General features: G+C 38.5%; 1 protein-coding gene across 1 annotated transcript; it reads left to right on the top strand.

Annotated features, from left to right (window-relative positions):
• Window positions 1-2,060: 2,060 nt before the first annotated feature.
• LOC139743217 (ATP-sensitive inward rectifier potassium channel 12-like) lies at window positions 2,061-21,479 on the top strand. The gene is made up of 2 exons (XM_071653714.1): window positions 2,061-3,503; window positions 19,448-21,479. Exon 1 carries the CDS (start codon window positions 2,061-2,063, stop codon window positions 3,501-3,503), a length of 1,443 nt encoding a protein of 480 aa, XP_071509815.1. The 3' UTR covers window positions 19,448-21,479.
• Window positions 21,480-22,176: the final 697 nt, after the last annotated feature.

Raw genomic sequence — 22,176 nt, 5'->3', positions numbered from 1 at the left:
TTTCCCAAAAATTTCTCCAGGCCAAATCCAATAGGCCTATATCAATGTTGTATCATGTAACCTTCCAGTGTTATGGAAAAAAAATCAGTTTTCATTCATTGCATGTTACAGTAGCTAATCATGAATAGCATATACACGATATTAATATATAGTATGTAGGCCCTATATTTCCACCCATGTCCTGGCTCAAGACAAATAATTTATGTGCTTACATTTCAAAGGCAGCAGTTTATACACTTTTCCCTTTCTTGGCACAAATAACCTCCCGCCACCTAATTTATTCCAAAAAAAAGTCACTCAAGCCAAATTGTTACAGAAAGTTCTGATACAATTCATGGAGGATACACGACAATGACGTCAGTTACCGTGTCTGATCTCTGGTCCAAGAGCATGACGCAGGGCTGTGGAAAGTTTGCACCAAAGCGCTCACTCATTCGAAGAGGAAGGGGTTGGGGAGGGGGGTAGTCTTAAAAGTAATGCCCCTCACCCCTTACTCACTTCTCCCCACTCTTGGCTCTCTGTGCGCCTATACATAGCGTATAGGTCCTAGCGCAGGATGTCACGGCACAAAAGCGACAGACTCCGACTTTTTCGGATCATTCGGCTCACTTACTCATGCTGAGGTGGCTGAACTTCAGAAGATCGCAGTGCCAAACTTTTTCCAAGTCTGGAGTTTTCACTACTTTTGCCAAGAAAGCAACCTGTACTGTTCTTTCTCCCCATACCCATTGTTTTAATGTTATTCCTCACGGTGCATACAGGGCTGCTAATCTGCTTATCTATATTTGGATGCTTTTCAGTGCAGTTTGAGAAAGACTTGTTTATGATTACTCGACAACTTTCATCACACTTTTGTGGACTTTCAGTCACTTGTAATATTTGAATTGCAGTGAGGCGAGACATTTTTTTGGTCAGTTCATCACAATCGGCTGCATCACACTGCAAAGAGACAATCTGTGAGATTTGCGCAGCATCGAATGTGGAGCCATTGAAGCGTGGCATTTCAACAAGAAAATCACACTTCTTTTGCAAGTTTTCTTTTCATCTGCGGTTCATAAGTGCAGCGCTCAGACAGTGAGAACTTGGCCTGTCTGCCGTGAGCATTGTTTGTCTGTGGAAAATATCGGCAAAATCTACTGTGCATTGCCATCAAAGTTTTTCTTTGTTGGAAGACAGCGTGCACCCAGTGTGTGCTCCAAAAGGTGACAGTTATATCTTTATCATATTCGCGGAGCATTTGCCTAAAAGAGGGAACTTGCTGGCTGAGTGGTGGATCTTTGTATTCAGAAGGGGGACCCCCAGAACTCTGGTCTCCATTGACATTGGACTGCTAGTATTCACAGGTGCAAGCTGAATGCATGTGATGCCTCTGCAACAACATCGCTTTGGAGCACCTACCAGAGATTTCTCAGCAAAGAATGCAATCACTGGCCACATTCCTTCTAGTTCTTAGTATGTAAAGCAATTTAAGGAATTTACACCACAAGAATTCAAAAGCCTCATTTCCCCCCCCCCCCCCCCCCCCCAAGAACAACAGGTGGTTTCCCTTGTTTCTCATCAGGAACATTAACCTGCTCAGGAGAACACTTCAAATTCATACCACAACTACTTCTGCTGGCATTGACCCCAAGCTCCCTCAGCTGTTGGTATCTACCTTCTTGAGAGGGAGGGGTAGAGAAAAGGGAAGAATTTGCGTGAACTTTGCCCAGAGTACAGAGGCCCAAAAAGCTGAGAAACTCATAGGCAGCACTGAAAGACAGACCAGTGTTTGATGTGTGACTTGTGTATGTAAACTCACATGTTGGCAGTAAGCTCAACTCGTCCCCTGATTGGCTGAAGCAGAGTTAGGGAGTTTGGGAAGCAGTAGAGTAATCAGATCTCTTTTCTTGGACTGGCTGGTGGTTTCTGTGTGGTGGGAAGCCAGCATTGCGCCCAGTGTATATATAATCAAGGCAGTCCAGGTGTGTGTGTGTGTGTCTTGTGAGTGTGTGTGTATTTGACAGACTTTTTTTTCTCTTCTGCAATTCCCCCTGTGGAGGGAGGCTGGCACTGACACCAGTATGAGTACCAAAAACTGGAAGGAGAAGGAGGCACAAAATGGTGATGTGGTTGGTGGTAGTGGAACAGGTAGTCTCTCGGATTCCATGGATGGCATGGTCTCACACTTGAACATGAAGGGTCCCATCAAGCGCAGACACTCCATCCACAACATTGCGCGGCAATTGAGCCTGCGGCGCAAGCAGAAACTCCAGCGACTTGTCAACAAGAATGGCATGTGCAATGTGGTCCACACACACGTGCCCTCCAGAGGCCTGGACTTTCTGGCTGACATTTTCACCACGCTTGTGGACCTCAAGTGGAGGTGGGTGCTCTTGATGTTTTCACTAGCCTACATTGGAGGATGGGTTGGCTTCACTGTACCGTGGTATGGGCTGATCTGGTACCATGGTGATATTGGGTACTTGTCCAACAATGACACCTTGTATGAAAACTGGGAACCATGCGTTTATAATGTTGAGAACTTCATTGGTGCCTTTCTCTTCTCTGTGGAGACACAAACGACAATCGGATACGGTTACAGAGGAGTGACAGAGGAGTGTTGGCTTGGAGGGACCCTTGTGGTTCTGCAGTCAGTCTTCAGTTGCCTGGTTGATGCTGTGATGATTGGATGCATATTTGCCAAAATTGCGCGACCGAAGAAGCGCGCAGCAACAATAAAGTTCAGTCGGCATGCGGTCATTGCCGAGCGGGACGGCAAACTGTGCCTGATGTTCAGGCTCGGCGACATCCGCCAGTCACACATATACGAGGCCCATATAAGAGGGCAGCTTATAGGACCTAAGGTAACGGACGAGGGGGAATGCATCCCCCTCCACAGCTACCACATGAACTTTGGTAACGACACCGGTGAAGACCGCATCTTTCTCGTCTGGCCCATCATCATCTGCCACGTCATCGATGAGAAAAGCCCGCTCTACACGGTCTCAGCGGACGATCTGCTCGAAAATAACTTTGAGATCATTGTGTGCCTAGAGGGAGTCCTAGAGCAGACCGGTCTGGTCACCCAGGCGCGTACTTCATACTTGCCTTCCGAAATTTTGTGGGGACACCGCTTTAGCAGTCATCTCATCAGCATCAAAAACAGCGAGCAGTTTAAAGTGGACTATCGCGAGTTCAACAGCACCTATCCCATTCAGAACATGCCGAGGTGCAGCGCAGTAGAGCTGGATCGCATGAGAGAGCCGGACTCAGACTTCATAATGGACACCAAGCCCATTAAGTCGCCAACGGTGAAAGTACCTCCTCCGAAAAACTGCTTTCAATCAAACTTGCCTAAATCAACCAACGGTGCCTACAACGGGAACGGGAGGATCCGCTTTGCCGATGAGGATGATGAATATGTGAAGGACCCGGTTACGGCATCCATAGAATCTCTTAGCAATGTTCCGATGATGAATGGTGTGGGCATGAAGCGATCACCGTCCAGAGAATCGCCTGTATAGGTAAGGAAAACCTCATGCTCGGGAGTGATAATTCTTGGCGTGACAAAAGCAGATTTTTAAAGACTGGTGCAAAATCTGTAACCTACCAGATAAAGAAATGGGAAATGTTCAGAGCTTCTGTGAAAAAGAGGACATCATAATATACTTACACAAAAAAGGAGTGAACAGGAAAAAAACAAAGACAATGCAGATGAACTAACCATGTATTATAGAAAGCAACATGTCATAGATATAGATGATGGGCTAGATGTAGAGGAAAAGAAACACAAAAAAGGACAAACAAATGCAATCTGAGATATTTAATGTTTATGATATCTATATCAATTTCTAGAAAAGCAGACTTTCTTCCCCACTGCCATATCTGCTGAAATGTAGAATTTTCAACAAAACTTTTTTGATTGATATTTTGAAATTTTCTCTAGTATTTTTTTTTTTTTGGCAAGATCTGCATTTACTGATCTTCATACTCTGGAGATGTCTTGTTATTTTTGTCAGCATTTTCAAGGTTTATATGAACCTTTTTGATATGATTCAGTGGAACAGAAAATCGTCGCAAAAGTCCTTTCATTCTTTCGCTTAATATTCATTCATGCTGAGTTGAAAATGGACAGAGCCAGGTGCTTATTTGATATCATACACATCAGCGCATAATTATATACTTTTCTGTTGACGTTGTACTTTGGTGATCTAGTTTTGAATGTTGGCTATGCAGTTTTTCATGTGTGAGTTTTCTCGAAAGTATCAACTAACTCTTGTACAATGGACAGTTCGTCAAGTAGACATTGTTTTGCTGGTCCATGCTGGCGCCAATGTGATCTAACACACCCACCAGCAGATTTTGTGTGCGTCTGCCAAACAAGGAAAATATCCCCAATTGGCACGAGAGAGTGAAACGTGATATACACTTTTGAGCAGTTTACGAGGTAACCTAGGAATCTGTTATTCTCAGCAAAGTGATCAGTTGTTATTCACGTTGTTGTGCAGGAGTGGTTTTGACTATTCAGGTGAGGAATGTTTATATTCCACTGACCTATCGCTTTTGAATTTACCCGGTCAGATTTTGTGGTTTGAAATTGTTTCTGGGAGACAATGCGCAAAGGAAGAGGTTAAAATTGATGCTTCATTTTTTCCCATTTCCCTTTTTTCAGGTTCAATAGCAGGGAAAATGCATGTTCCTCTCCATAATGCTGCAGTTTCTCAATCAGAATTGTGATATTATACAGTAAAATCAGTGAATCTCATTACAATGCCTCATTACTTTCTTTAAAAAAATGGTAGTTTATTGTATTCATGAGAGTTGAACCCCCACCACAAATATCTGTTTCAGGTGTGACATATATACTTCAAGGTTGAATGTGAGAGAATCTGAAAAGTGTGGACTTTATCATGAAAAGGTCATGGTTGATGTTTAGTTCAAACATTGAAACAGATTTCTTTACACATTTTGTTTGTTCAACATATATCAGAAAAAGAAAACTCATTATGTAGAACTATTTTTTTTACCGTAGTTAGCTGGTACTTCAAATATTTGATCATTTCTGTATCTGGTGTTTGCTACAGCACTGTTATTTTTTCTTGATGGCGCTGATGGAAAATATGTAAGTGTGGTATGAATGTAGGAAAATTTCTTTCATATGAATGCGTAGATCTGCCTTATACATGATTTGATATAGTTGGCCTATATGTGTATAGGCTCGTTTACATTTTTAGATTTTGTACATTTCAGCATGTGATCAAATTGCACTACTAATGTAGACTTGTCTTTATCCAAGATCAAATATTACATTTGTGGTCAATGGGACATTCAGTGGTTAAACTCAATGTAAAGTAGGGCCTGCATTGCAAGGACTTAAAATCTGTTGAGCACCAGAATGAATAGATGAATAGATATGTCACTATTCTGATAAAGATGGCTAAAACTATCAAAAATGCATTCTGCATTCCTTCCAAGTTCAAGATTTTCTCACTCTTCACAAGTTCATTGGGGAAGGTGCTGAAGTATGACTTTTCCTGATTTAAGGTTTAAAATTTGATTACATTTTTCTTGCTTTCTAGACATTATCTTGTCTCAGCAGGACCCAACAAACCTGTAGTTGATAATCAAAATCATGCATTCTTGACTTTAGTGAATGGCATTTCCTATAAACAAGTCCCACACAAAAAGAAGTAGGCACCTAAGCATTTTGCTGTAGAGCTAAGAATGATGACGAAGAATAACAGAACAAAACAAATCCAAGTAGAAAGATTGTAGTAGATATTTTGATAGTGGTGGTAATGGTTGAATAAATTGTAATAACAACAATTGTAAGTGTGATGATAATCTGATGAAGAAGAAGGTAAGATTAACAATAGAAATGAGAATATGAATCAGAAAAAAAAAGATGATTTGTAGTACTAATAGAGTGAGCAATGATCTGTATTAGGAGAAACAATGCTAGCCAATTTGTACAGATATTGTTTTGTTCTCATTTTGTAACATCCTGTGTCAAATCCCTCAGTTTTGAGAACATCTGGCAGTGGGGTAAGAGATATAGCCATTCCGAGTATAATTCTGCCTTTGAAAAAGTATCAACAACAACAACAACAAGTACTGGCGTGGCAAGGTTGTAGGTTCAGAGGTCAGAGATCTGCACTGAACATTGACTATTACAGTGCCAGCGTGGTGCTTCCTAAAGGCTAAGGCTAGAAATAAGCAGCCTTATGTGGTGGGAAAAAAGTTGGGAAAAAAAAATCTAGATTAGTCAGAGTGACTCTGGTGAATTGGATGGGTTACTGGAACAGAATTTTCTGGCATCAGACGATCTGTGTGGAATATTTCCACCTGTGTGTATATCTTCACATAGCGGTATTCTTAGACACTGAGGCCAAAGGTATGACTCCGCCAAATACCTGTGGAATGATGGTGTATGCGTTGTGCTTCTGCGAGATAACGGAACAATAAGTGCGCAGAGTTTGATAGTTTCTTATCTCGTTTGTCTTGAGTGGTAATGGTGATACCATATCAGTTTCATATCGCTTTAACTGGGGACATTCAGTTTCTGGGCTGCTTACTTTGTTAATGATTAATTCTGTACACAATAGTGACAGTTAGTGCTACCTCCACTCGATTTAATGCAATATCTATCCCATTAGTTATGTCATAATTGTTGCTATTGAAGATGGACCTTACCCAGTTTGGGACCACATTTCTCCTTGACTGTTATATACTGTGATTATTTTGACACAGATTCCATATTCATATATACAGGAGTTATTGGTGTTTAAATAATTATGTAACCCGTTGAGGACGAGTCCCGAGTATAATCGGGCAAGTGTCTATGGGAAATGCGTGTTGTAGCAAAATCAGCCCATCCTCAATGGGTTTATTCTATCTCATATCCATACATCTAGTAACACAATATCAATACAGTGGAAACAAAGAAAAATACTGAAAATTAAACACTGCTACGCGTCACTTTCTGATGATGTCAGATTAAAATTGCTGGGTATTTTTTTTTTTTTTCATTATGAAGGAAGAATGGATATAATTGCTGCCTTTCACACACATCATGCTCGGCAAATTACTTTGAGAGTAACAAAAGAAATCAAGCTGGTATGAAAAAAAAAATCACATGGTTGTAAATGAAGCACTTACAAAGTATCTCTAGATTGTCTTCATGCATCAACGATGACCCCGTAATGTGACTGCATTTATCCAAGTGCACAGACATACTATGGCAAGTTGCCGTGTGGGATCAAACAAAATTAAAGTTATAGTGCCGTACCTTTTACACTCAGAACTGCATAAAGAGTTTCAAAACAAATCAAGCGTTACAAATCATGTATCACTGATTTATGTGAGATCTAACTATTGTTTGGTATCCATGAACTACATGTGCAGTGTCAAGCAGCGATTTTGCATCCTGTTGCAAATATGTAAATATTCCCATATTGATATAGATATATTTTCATAAATATGTTTATTTTGAACGTATGTGAATGCGGCTGAAGACGTAGAGCCAGAGGCAAAATATGTTCCTGTTAAGCTCCAGATCAATTTAAAGGATTAATTGTCACATGGTGCTGCTATTCTTAAATCCACCTGCCCTCGTGCCTGTGCTGGGTCAAGTAGGATTCCATCTTGGGCAAGTCATGTCCATTATGGATATATTTTGTCTATTGATAGTAGGATTCCCTTGCTAGAAATGCCTCTCAGGACAAGTGGGAGGTCTTTTGTAATGCGCAGTTTCAGTCCTTAATTGAACATGTCGATGAGGTCTTGTTGGCAGAGTTAGGCCTATTGAATCATCACACATTCGGAGCAGTCCGAAGTAGATTTTGTTGATTAAATGGCATTTCTCTCAAAGAAACTTTCTGAAATTCATGAGGAAGAGAAAAAATGCAGATCTTTTCTTTTTAATGTGTATGGCAGTTTGATGTAAGAAAAAGGAGTTTATTTCATTTTCTCACCATCTATATTTTATAATAAGATGATGAAAACTGTTGTGGTAAATATGATATTTTGTGGTAATCCTCATCTGTAGATTTTCTAGTAATTCTTACATTGTATTGAAGCCAAAACTAAAGGCAATAAGTTTTGTTTGCCTGGTACTGTAAAACATGAAATATTCGCGGCATGAAATTTTCGCGAATTGGAGCCGAAAGCCTTTTTCGTGGCATGAAATTTTCGCGAATTGCTACTGGCATTCAATGCATGTAGTGTAGACAAAAGCTTTCGCGTGCATTTTAATTTCGCGAATTTTGGCGCTCGCGAAATTCGCGAAATTAAAATGCACGCGAAAATTTCTCGTTTTACAGTAGTTTCCTCAAGTTTAATGGCTGGACGTGAGCACTACTACTTTTAACCCATTGAGGACGGACTGATATTGCTACAACATAGAATCTGGAGATATCCCATAGACACCTGCACAAGTATACTTGGCTCTTGTCCTCAACATTACTTTTTCAAAACAAGTGTGCAAATCACGCCAGTCTACCGAGAGTATTGAATAGTGATTGAATTAATGTATTTTTGCTTCTTTCATGTCGAAGTTGAATAGTCATGATTCATAGAAACGTATGTATCGTTTACAAAATTTTGTAAGCCTTACAGGCTATTTGAATGTCTTTACTGGAGGAGTGCAGGGTGAGTTAACCCACTAAGGATGGACTAATTTTGCTACAACACACATTTTCCATAGACACCTGCCCAAGTATACTCGGGACTCATCCTCCACGGGTTAAAGGAACCATCAGTCTTCAGGACATTCAACACGACAATTTGGTCTTGACAATGTTGTTGTGGACTTGACAATTCCCCCCTAAACTGATCCTCTTCAAAGAGCAGAGTCCTCCCTTATCATTCCCCAGTATCGGTATTTCCCTGTACACTGCTCTCTCGTTTGGTGCCTGTTCTCTTAGCCTGAGGTCAACAAGTCTTATGCATGATAATAAATATAACGGTGTGCCAAAGGCATTGGTAATCATCAGTGTGTGAGGTTTTAGCAGACCCTTTACCAAAGCGGTCCAGGGCCAAAATAGAAACTATTTGTACTCACTCGCTAGTTTACTCATCCCTGCGCAAACAGCTAAACATATTAAGTGTGTTTGTCTCCCTGCAAAGTGGAAGACCTTGGGCAAAAATTTTCCCTGGCTAGCTCCAATGCATGAGACCTACTCATTTAAGTATGGCTACAAGGATCTTGTTTTGAATGATACTGGTATTTTATTCTGGTAGCTGGTGTTTTATGTGGTTATTTATCAAGTTGAGAGATAAAGTTTTAGAATTATAGCATATGATGTGAACTCTTAGGGAATAGCTGATTGTCCCATATTACTATAATTGTTTCAGTGCCATGGTTTGGTAGAATGAAGTGTGTTGTTTTTTTCTGCAATGTTTTCAACCTTGGGTTTATAGGTCAATGTTTTTACAGAGCTCTTCAAACCTTGAGAGAAAAGAGAGATGGAAAAGGGTTTTGAGAGGTTTCGCATTTCAAGAGGAACTCAATTAGTAATCATGCATCTTCAAACTTGCTTTTAGTCATGTCTAAAGTTTCTACTGAATGTTTGGGCACAGATTTTAGTGCACTTTGCCACCAACTGCAAATGACATTTCATTTCATACAAGAGGGTATGAGGTCACAAACACCATGACCTTGTTATAAGGCCCATTTACATACAAGAATGATTGGTTTTTGGTTTGTGACACAAACATCAATTTTACTAGATAGTGTTTGCTCATGACACCCCCCTCAAAGAAATATCATTTTTGTAATTGTGATTTTTGTTTAAATAGAATGTAAGTTTTACATCATGTATGCAGCAAAGATTCATATGTCTGTGAGCAAGCGTCGTGAAACTTGCAACTCTACTAGGGAATGCTATAGGCCCTACCCACTTTCAAAAGCATTAAATCTTTGCATCATTGAAGTGAAAATGAAGTTAAAGGACAAGTTCACCTTCATAAACATAAGGATTGAGAGAATGAAGCAATATTAGTAGAACATATCATTGAAAGTTTGAGGAAAATCAGACAATCCGTTCAAAAGTTATGAATTTTTGAAGTTTTTGTGCAGTATCCGCTGGATGAGAAGACTACTGCAGTGTATGAATAACTTAGATGTCACATGCGTACAACAATATAAGGAAAATATAAAGAGAATTTCACAAAATTCCATCTTTTGAAAAAAGTACACATTCCCCTGACTCCTTACCGACAAATGTTATGGGTAATATTATTCCCCCTGCCTTTAGAAAGAGGCAAGTCAAGTGCTCTTTTATTATGCGAAAAAAGTGAAAATATGTTGAATTTTCTTTTACATTTTCTTTATACTGTTGTACGCATATGACTCACAAGCTGTAGTAGTCTCCTCATCCAGCGGTTCCAACACAAAAATTTTAAAAAAATCATAACTTTTGCATCGATTGTCCAATTTTCCTCAAACTTTCACTGATGTGTTCTACTAATATTGTTGCATTTTCTCAATCCTTATGTTTATGAAGGTGAACTTGTCCTTTAAACTAGTCCCCACCTACTCAAGTTTGTGAGAGAGGTCAAAATATCCAGTTTATCAAATTTGTACAAAATTAAAACCTTTATTGGAAAATATCCCTATAGCCATGATTGGCCACAGACTTGTGTATATATAAAAAGTAACATAACTTGATCTCCATGAAACTTGTTTAAAATCGGGTTTACAAATGAGTCCCATTAAGTGTGGAAAACCTCACATATTAGGCCCTACCTATCATCGAAGGGATTTTTAAAAAGAATTAAAAAACAAAGTGATGTTGAACTTAAGTTTCCCTACTTATACTGAAAACTGGTCCCACATGATATCTGTGTATACATGTGCTTGTTGTCTTTCTTTGTTGTTGAGAATAAAGGGCATTAATATACATATTTCATACGTACTTGGCTTGATTGTATCATGCATACAGCAATAGAGCCAACGAGGTATAATTACGCACTTCCTCGAAACATGATACAAGGGTATTAGATTGTTTGTGACGCACTATGGTGAGGTTATACATACAATCAAAACCAAGACATTAGTTGACTAATTACTCCGTGATGCGCCCTGTATCAAAGTGAATGTGACCAGCGTTTTGATTTCCTGCCAACATTTTCTAGAGCTCTTTCAGTTGGAAGTCCACCACACTGTGGCTATGATTTCCCCTTTGTGCAGGCAGCTATTATAGGCGGGGCCTTTGCCAAGAATTCACACCTACATGTAGCATCTCTGTTTAATGCCGCCATAAAAAGGTCGATATAACATTGTTTCACTTTCTCCTACTCTCAAAGATGGCGGTGCTAGCAAGCTCTGTTGATTTTTGCCACTGCTTAGATGGGATTGTAACACCAATCGTATAAATCATGTTTAGTAAGTGGTGAATTTTTTTGTTTTCTATATTTGTTTGTTTTATGTCTGAAATAATGAAGAAGATGATGATTGTGATTAATGAAGTTTATATCTAACTCTCTCAAGCTCTTGAGATATGCAAGAATAAACTTAAGACATCATCTCCATAATTTGCCACAAACACATGGCCTTATTACTTTCACTCAATATATTTCTCAGACTCATTCAATCTTTAGCCTGTAAGATACATAAACAGAACTATGAAATATATTTCTGAAATGTTACATTGATTACCTCATACTCTTAAAATTTTGCATACAGTGATGAAAAGTTTAAACAACCAAATACAGATGGAACAAACAAAAGAATCCAGTGCGAGGGGTGACTTTTGCTTTGTTTTACTTTTACTGAGCATATAAGACCAACCTCATCTTGACATAAAAGGGAATCATAACTCCTGTATCCACCATATAGTTGACAGATTTTTTATTTGTTTAATTTCACAAAAATATTGTTTTCTTAAGTGCAAAAGCAATGTAATAGTGTCCAAGGTGAGAAATTGCAACTTCTCTCTTGAAAAGGGTTTATACTTATAAATTTCTCATTCCTTTGATGTGTATTCTCTGTCACGAGCTTAACCACTTGCCAAATTGTCTTTACAGTCCTTGTTATGACATACTGTGTTTGCAGAATATAATGGGGTTAACTGTGAAACATTCAATGAAATGAAAGTGCTGATTTAAATGTGTATTCTGAGTAAGAAGCATGATATCATAAGGTCAAGTGGTAGAGTCCCAATACATTTTTCCCTTTAAAAAGAAAAAAAAATATCAATTTATAAAATGCGAAGTTGATTGATGAAGGTGCTGGTACATTGTTGCCTTTGGTTCAGAGTAAGCTGTTAACTACAGGCATCTCCAAACTGAAATTCGAAAAGTGGCTTGTCCACTTTGGATTAGTGAGTACTGTACCTACACACTACTGAATATCATATATTTTTTCTATGTATTTTATAAAGCTACTATTGCCCATGCTAGCATGATATTTAATCTAATGGAATTTTATTTTATTTTCGGACTGGGGGTGGATGACTGTAGGACTACCAACGGGGCAAAAGAGGCCCCCTGTACAAAAAGCTCTATGATGACTGTTTTTGATGAATGTAGTTTTACCTGTGCACCTAATTCATGTATAAAATTGTACTTACTAGATGTTAATTTAGTAGTAATTAATGTAATCAATCACAAATTGAAACAAGTACTGTCATTTTTCTTGATTTCAGGGTGTGTTATCTTTCCCGGCAAAATTTTAACGCCGGCCAACAACCGAGCAACATCATGCTCAATTACAAGTTACGTAAATCGGACAAGAAGAGAAAAGAAAGTAAAAAAGCAAAGAAGCAGGAGAGACAGACCAAGAAAAACCAGAAACAGAAGAAGGGTAGACAGGGGGAAAGTGTTGCTGATGAACCAAAGGCACTTGTTCTCAGTGAAAGTGAAAATCAAAGCGATGATGATGAGGTTGAGAAATGTGAAGTTTGTGGAATTATAGATGACACTACTAACTTGGATCAGTTCATTGGCTGTGACTTAAAATTGTGTCCTAAATGGTACTGTAAAACTGTTTCTTGTAGTGGGATCGATCTCTTATCAGTTATAGATATTTCTACAGTTGATATTGTATGTGTCCACTGCCAGGAAAACATGTAGGACAACATACTATACCTGTCCAGTGACCAGAAATGAGAACAAAAAATCTTGGGTGTCACGCACTATACACAACAGTAATTAATCAATTAACTATTTAAACAGGGAAGTATTTGTAAGACATACATTATCAGTATTGACTGTTTTATGAATACAGTAACATTAATTTCAGTTTTACTCATTAATGTGCCATGTGAGCTCCTGGTTGGGAAAATGCAAGAGAAGTCTACGGCTGCAGGTACAAATTGTATCTAACTCGAAAGAGAGAATCGCGTATCAAAATGCATTTGGAATGGCATTTGCGAACGTGGTTTGAAACACAATTTTCAGGGTGCCGCGTTTATCTAATCATCATCGAATCACGATTTAACTGTTGTCAATGTGCAGCTACATGTACTTTGTGCAATTCGACCTGGAAAGCAGAGGTCAACTGAGGCCCTTGTTGTAACCTGCAGGTTGTATACTGCATGGAAGTTGACCTTGGCAATGCGTTTATCTACTCTCAGAAAGGCAATGGTGGTCTCAAACACGTTTCAAATTGCCCTTTGAATGGTGTTTCAAATTAGCGTTTCTCAAACGCATTTGAAAACATGATTATGTGTATCTATAGCCCGAAAATGCCTCAAACGTGTGTATGATCACGACTCTGCCTCAGAAAGTTCTTAATAGATAAACGCACCCTAAATCATTATCACCAGACTTGGACAATATATGTCATGAAGAAAAAACAGCCATGCTGGCTGACTCATGTGCCATGCTGAAATAAATGAAATGAAGTGTAATGTTAACAGACCCTTCACCAAAAGCGCCTATGTGTGGAGTAAACCAACTTTTTTTTATTTGTGATTCTTTCTTCTTTATGTTTTTTTCCCTCCCCACTCCTTTCTTTTCTGTGCTGAACTTGCCAGCAAGTCCACATGAAGGATGGATTGCGTGCTATTAGGTTTGAGAAAAGCGACAATACCACATGTTTCAGAGCCTGCGGTCTGAAAGAACTGTACTGTAGTGCAGGAGCATGGGGGTCAACACATAAAATTAACTTTATTCATATCAAGATCACCAGACTTTGGGTTTTTTCCATCATTTCAGGCTCTTTTTTTTTAAAGACTTCTGCAAGACTGTAAAGAAAATCTTAAAGGCCCAAGGCAGCTATTCTGGATTGCAAACAACATAGTCATTGTGTGTTAGTAGGAGAGAGAGAGAAAAAAAAAACTCACTTCAGGAGCCCTATACAAAGGGCTGTATGGGAAACGACCACACAGCCTACATTTCATTTGGAAGGGAGCAATTTCCTTGATGGATGAATTGATGCATCTGTGTATTGAAAGGCTGGTATATAACTTTTGGAACACTGCTGGAATTATTGTGATTTTTGTCTCTTTTAGGACCTGCCTGTGTTCTCAAAGTTTTGAATTCTTATCTCGAGGGGTGAAGAATTGTTGTTGGTTCTACCTGCCTTTTCAAGCTGAGGTGATGCTTGATAAAAATGTTTCTAGGGCCATGATGTCATGAGAATTATGGATCCCATCAACTTCAATAGAATACAAAAAAAAAAAGAAGAAGAAGAAGAAAAGAAATAGCAGTGTCACTTTAAAGGCATTGTTCACCATTTGCAGATGAAACAAAAACCCAGCTTTAGTGCTTCAAAATAGTTATGAAATGTGAGTTAGGGATAAAAACAACCAGTGTATAAAAGTCAAATCAGTATAATCAGTGTTAAGTATAGTTAAATGTGCAAAATGTGAACAATAGTTATGATTAACTTTGTACGCTGTTACAAGTTTTGCTTGTTGAATTGAATGTAGACTGAGGTAGTTTATTCCACCCTGACTGTATACTGTGATATGGCTGGCAATTAGTTTCTAGGAGTGTACGTCGCAAGTCCTCTAAGGATTTTAGTTTCATCCTACAATCATAATTCGTCCAAGATGTGTCCCAAGTGCGCTCGGGCAGGCATCTTTTGAAAATATGTGTTATAGCAAAATCAACTTGTCCTCATTTTATTGATCAGCAGGTTAGACGGACCAGATGATTGAGTTTGGAGTATATAGCAGCATACTCAAAACTCAACCTTGGCCCTTTTTCAAGATAATGTGTTGGTATCAGTCAACCATAACAATGCCAGTTTGCCATATTGTACCTGTAGCTTCATGCATACAATATTGCCTAAATAAACTGTGGCTGGTGTACATATTTATAGATGTCTGTGACATCTATTTCATGGCTCCCTTTCCCAAATATTTTTGCTTCTCTGGTACAACAATGCACAACCTTCAATCACAATATTTACACCTGTATTGTTGTTGCAGCCAGTATTTAGACCCAGAGCTGTGTTTATTTCTTTGGCCCATTGAGAGAAAGGGCTGAGGTGTTGTAAAATTGAAGATTAGACTCTGTGATGTCATTTGGATTCACTTTATATGGATTTCATGTTTTGTTGAATCCCCATTGTCGTCACAGTCATGGAATTTATATGAAGGAAGGCTGGTATTTTTCTTTTTGTCTATTCCATGTAGAATACATGTATTTTGAATCTTGTGAAAAGAGCGCAGTATATATTATATGGAAAGAGACCGGTGTTATGGTTTGTTATTGCTTTTTTTTTTTCTGTTCCATGCAGATTATGTGTATTTTCTTGTGCTAAGAGTACATTGCAGTGCTGAGTCTTTTTGGTAACACTGAAACCATCATAACCAGGAATGAAAATGATACTGGGATAACAGGAATGCACTTGTATGTACACACCCCCCTCCTATGGAGTGGGTTTAAGTACGTTGTCCAGTCGGGACACAAAAGGGCACAATAATCAGACCATAAATCTGAAATTAGCACAAAGAATTGGGCCGTTGTGCTGTGTCAGGTCAGCTGGCTGATTTTCTATCAATCAAGGACAGAATGGTTGAACTGTAGATTGTGTGATGAATCAAGCAATACTTTTCAAAAGGACGAAGGAGATGTCTTTTCTTTTTTCATTTTCCCTCTAAACTGTTTATGAGTGTTCACTTAACTTGTAGCTGTTGTTGGTTCGAATGGCATCATCCTTCAATTTGAATGAATAGCATAACATAGGGCCGGTAGTCTCCTGTCAAGGATGTGACAGTTATTTGTTTTACCTACAAGAGTCCACTCTAGCAGTCAGAGCCCATGTATCTATATTTAAGCTTTCCAATGGATGTGACAATTTATCTGTAGGGAAGATTCACTATGAGCAATGTGTAATCACAAAGCTGCTAAGGTTTGCTACAGCAGTAGAAAGGCATGGGGCCTACTCAAAAGTAAAAGTAAAAGTTGTCGGATGTACGCTTGAGGGGTGGTTTGGCATTTATGTTGTAAGTGGTGGAAGAGGAGGAAGTAGAAATGTGGTCTTATCGATCTGTATGTATGTATATGTGTGTTTATGTAATTCATAATTGCATTTATTAGGATAATTTTTCCCATCTTTCCTTCTCTATTAGCCTTTTTTTCCTTCTACTGATTCATCTTTCACTCCACCCAACATTAGTCAAAAGGATAATTGTGTGAGAGTGCAGCGAAAAGGAGAAAAACAAAACAAAACAACAACAGACAAACAAAAAATTAGAACAGACACACAACAAACCCCCAAATTCCTGCCAGACTACGTGTATTAATCCTTGGGTTTAACAGATGGCCCACCAACAGGCATATGAAACACTGATGCGCTGCCAAACCCATATGAGCCATTGTTTTGGAGATTCTTGTTTCTTGCTTTGTTTCAAGCATGGAGGTATGTTTTATATTAAAACCTATAGAGGGAGGGCTAACTGCAAGTTGTTGGCGCCATTGCAGAATGCCGGATGCCACGATGAGCATAGGCGTATGGATCAACTTTAATATTGGGAGCTGGTCTAGCTAGAGATATTAGAATGAACTTTCACTAGCTAGAGAAATAACAATGAACTTTCACTTCTCATAAATGAAACAGGAAGGAATTTACCAGTTATGAATTAGGATGTGTGGTTGCACAAACACATTTTTTTTTTTTTTTTCATGCCAGAAAACTTATAAATCAATGAAGAAGATTAGGCATTATATCCATTACTATAGAACAGCATCTTGATTCACAAAAATTAGACTCGCTTGACTATTCCATATAAAGTACTGTAAAAGTGGATATTTTTGCGCTACTAATTTTTTGCGCTTGGCCGCGTCAGAAGAGTTTCGCGTGTTTTTAATTCCGCGGAACCAAGACGTCACGCACGGGAACATATGGCAAGCAAAAATATTTGCGGGCTTTTATTTTTGCGCTGGTTTCTGGTTGCGCGAAATGGGCAAAAATTTTAACACCGCAAAAAATTTCCGCTTTTACAGTATCCTTCAAAAAATTTGTCATTGCAGTGCCTACAAGTAGTTATGGCCCTGTGGGTAAGACCGCAGTCTCAATACTGAGGCCACTGGTTCAAGTCCACTAGCAGCACTGCAGTGGTTGTACCCTTTGGGCCTATCCCTATCCTCATTGCATAATTCTTATTAGGGGACTTGACGCTGTTGGTCCTGTAGTGGCCTGCCCATACACATTTACACATCTTCCTTCATAGTCTCTTCAAATGAAATTGGAACACGAAAAGGCAAAGTGATTGGTCGTCACATGTTCTCATTTATGTCTCTCTTCCATGAAGTTCTGATCTAACTTCAAGCAATGAATGTTCTGTTTGAATTCACACATGTGGGTTATTGTTCACCTTAAATTACTTTGATAAGCTTTCCTTTTCATGGGTTTCCGTAGGATTGATCTGAAGATTGTTGTAACGTCATCAAATTTTAGATAAATACGAGCAAGCTAGTCCATGGGCCAAGACCCGAAAAGTGGGTTGTTGGTACCATCTGAGGTGGCACAACCTTTTTGGTGTCAGTTTGTTTGTCGGGCATAGATATGCTTATCAAGCTATGATAGCATTTCCAAATGAGTAGCTTAGTCATAATAAATGAATTTTTAACCAATTTGGTCTCGTTTTTATATCCCTATACTTCTGAATCGAAACTAAACCGCTATACAAAGAAGAGCACTGCCTTCTGTATGTCCGCAGGTGTTCTGTTGTAAATGCGGTGCGCTTAGTCTTTATTCAAGGCAGCGAAGGGAATATCCAAAGGGTTATGATGTCCACAGCTGTCACGCGGTGCACGTAGTCTTTATCTAGACCAATGTACCCTTATCATATCTAAAGTTCCTCATAAAAGGGATTATCTATACTGTTTTTATACTACCCTATCAACAAATACATCAGTTTTAAACAAAACTCACTCTGTTCATTTACAATATCATTCATTATAATGTATCGTAGTGTACTGGTACATTGTTTTTGCATTATCTTATATTGTTGGAGGGAAATAAAGCGACATTGGTGTGGTATCAGCGTTTTCACCGTAGCGTTTTTGCCGGAAAATGATAAATAATTGAAAGATACGGTAAAATTCACGAGGAATTGCTTTTGCTGTTGTTGTTGTTTTTAGATAAAAGGATATACACTGTATCATACGCTTTGGATATTCCCTTCGCCGTCTAGAATAAAGACTAAGCGCCGTGGACATTATAACCTTTGGACATTCCCTTCGCTGCCTTGAATAAAGACTAAGCGCACCGCGTTTACAACAGAACACCTGTGAACATACCATAGAGCTGCATTTTACAGCTCTATGGAACATGCAGAAGACAGTGCTCTTCTTTGTATAGAGGTTAGTTTCGATTCAGAAGTATAGGGATATAACAACGAAACCAAATTGGTTTAAAATTCATTTACTATGACTAAGCTACTCATTTGAAAATGCTATCATAGGTTGATAAGCATATCTATGCCCGACAAACAAAATGACACCAAAAAGGTTTTGCCACCTCAGATGGTACCAATATCTGGCCTGGCCCATGGACTAAGCAGGATGTTTGCTGATCAATCGAAACCACTTCTCAGAAGTTATTTACCACTGTGTTCTTTTCTTTTTGATATTTTCTCTCGCAGTTTCAGAATAGGGTAATGCCAAGCCTGCATACACATTTACTGTTTCACTTTTGGTGGCTTGTAAGACATACAAACTTCACACAGCTACATTCGTAATTCACAGAAGAGAGTAACTGTTGTGGTGAAGGTGTGGGAAAATGTAGTAATTCAATGTTGTAGTTTTTAAATGTTAGATATTGTTTTTTCTCCATTACACATTCGTGTTTTATCTAGAAGTTGTATCTAAAAGAAAGTACTCATTCAAAGATCATACTCTCATTATTGGATATAATCACAGGAGGAATAATGTGATCATTGATACTGATAAGTTTAATTTTGTGATATTATGTGATTATGAAGACCTCTGTGAATAATTTTAAAAAGATACTTAGCATGTTTGATAACCTTATTTCCACTCTTTTTATCTCTTTAAACTTTTGCTGCAGGATTTTCCAGCCATCCTCTTTGGAATGTTGGGCTTCACATCCACTTTCAGTAAACTAAGCTGTCGTCTGCATTGGGCTGACCGTCCAGTGAGTGACCGCCTGTGTCACCAACGTGCACAGAGTGCGACAGCATTTCTCTCAAATGAAGAAGGCAGCTACCAAATATGTTTTACAAGCATGGACATAAAAAAAAGAGTATATGTTTATCAAGAAAGTAATATATGATTATCTCCTTTATTTTTCAATTGCATGGTGCCATTAGTTTGTAAGATAAGAATGAAAAGTTTGTAAATGCCATTTAACCACTGCGTAAAGATACATTCTTTGTAAATGTCATAACTGAGAAGCCACATGAAGCAGTCATGTAACTGCTAGTGGTTTTGGCAGTATGTTGTATTCTGTGTATGCCTACTGTTGAATTCATTGAATTTGTACCTGCTCAGCTTATTGAATGCCTCTGCACAGTAGGATATCAGAGTCATTATTTTTCTGTTATTTTGATGACATTAAAACTGGCTGTAAATATTTGCAGCTCAGATGGTTCTTCAGTAAGCACTGCTAGTGTCATTCAAAACTATGATTAGAAATCAAAGCATTATTACAACGGCAGCATTTATAAAGTGTTAAATGTGACTTCCAGCAGGGAACAGCTCTTCTTTGCTGCCTGAGTACAAGAGTGCAGGTGTGTGTTTTGGGAGACCATGTCTTACTTTTTAATCCATGAACTGCTTGAACAGGAAGAAGAAAAAGTGTCATGGTTATTTAAAGATAACATTCTTCCTGTATAAAAAACAAAAGAATTGAATTTCACATAAAACCCAATCCATCTGCTAATGATGCATTGTCTCAGAAATGTGATCAGATCTTGCACTAGAAAGAAAACATTACATTTCTTCTGTGCATGTCACGTTCTGAGCATAAACCACACAATACTATCATGTATAAGTAAGCAATGTCACTAAAACCTACTTCTGAATCATATTTCCACCTAAGAATAATGTCCGTATTTGCTTTTCAAAGGGCTGTGTTTGATGAATGTCACGTCATTCTTTTATGTCAACGTTTCTCCTCTACCGTTGGTTTCTTGTTGGTGGGTTGGGGCTTGTCAGGATTTGGTAATGATGTGAAATTCATATAGATCTCAGACTTCCAATCAGGTGTGTCATGTAATAATGCTGTTGCCAGTTTGATGAGATGCCACACTTATGGCAGGAACAAAGTTGTGGTTGTTAACTAATATTTATTCCAAAATGCCTATGGGTTCATTTAAGTGAACAAAATAACTAGTTTGTAATCATGTTGAGAAACGGGTGTCATGTCAACTAAAAGTATTTTTGTGAAAATTATGAAAATGAAGTAGAATTGTGTTATGGCAATCATGTTTTGAAAACATGTTTGATTAATGGTGGTTTACAAAGATTGATTTCAGTGTATGAACAGCCGGTTACTATGAAGATACACAATACAAGAGGTGCATTTTCGCAAATGTGGTTACAAATGAGATTATTTTTTTGCAATCTGAACAGGTACTTTGATTCAGGAAATCAAGAGCAAGGCAGGGTTTCTCCAATGTGTGTACGCCCCCCATTCTACTTCCAGTACCACTCCAAACATCACTCGTGTTTTATGTCTCATTCAGGTACTCACATTTGAGCATTTGTGTCGTTCTGATCTGTAAATGTCGAATATATGGAAGTTAGTTTACCAGGTCTGAACTGCCCATAGACTCTCAAAGACAAGAAGTTGGCATTTTCATATTTCAGCTAGCTTTCTGAAGAAATAACAGGTGTTCCAAAAGAAGGTTGGTATTGCAGTATACAAATGATGCACAGGTCTGGGTGTTGTAGGTAGAAATTGCGTTCAGAAGTTAAGCATGGAATGTTTAACCCATTAGGCAAAACCGAGTGGGTTTAGGCTGAATTCCATAGTTACTCTATGCACACAATTCCTACTGATGCAGAAAAAGACTGGTGTATCATCTGTTTTATAGAATGGGTACATTTTTTTTTTTCGTCAGAAATCAATTTTTTTTTTTTAAAGCATATAACCTGATGGCACATTTACTGGATGCATTTCCTTTTGGCTTTGCCATAGACACAAACTATGCATCCAGTACTGTTTTATAGACTGGGTGCATTCCCCCCCCCCCCCCCCCCCCCCCCTCCCATGTAACCTGATAGCACATTTTACTGGATGCATTTCCTTTTGGCTAGCCATAGACACAAACCATGCATCCAGTAATTACTCGATGCACGATAAATGTACTTGATGCATAGTTAGCCAGCCAATTAGGCATCTCTTACTAAGTGTGTGAATGCCTCAATAGTGCACAAACTTTTGCTACAAGTGTATGATAACATGTTTACAGTGGCTATCGTCGGTGAGGCAACGTGCGGCAAGCTATATTCAACACACAGCTCTGGACCAATGAGATCGCAGAATTTTTTCCACTTGTTCTACAGCACGTACTGCTTGTGTCAGTTGGTGCCAGTATGCTTTGGTGATAGCTCCTCTTTGAATTGTTGTGTGAAAAGTAATGTTCTTTTTTTTTTTTTTTTTTTTTTTGCAATTTAGACCCCAACAGCAGCGTCATACATAAAAAAAACAACGTCCTTCATCTCTTCATTGATCATGAAATCAGTGTTGAAATTATGATAATATGAGAGATGCTCCCTTAACCAAAGTATTGCACAATGTTGAAAGGTCTAGGGGACTATTAATGGTTGTCT

The sequence above is a fragment of the Diadema antillarum genome, unplaced genomic scaffold (assembly GCF_040938485.1).
Source record: "Diadema antillarum isolate AM-2024a unplaced genomic scaffold, OU_Dant_1.0 seq00001058_RagTag, whole genome shotgun sequence".
Taxonomy (NCBI): Eukaryota; Metazoa; Echinodermata; class Echinoidea; order Diadematoida; family Diadematidae; genus Diadema; species Diadema antillarum.
This window is presented reverse-complemented; position numbering and strand designations above follow the sequence as displayed.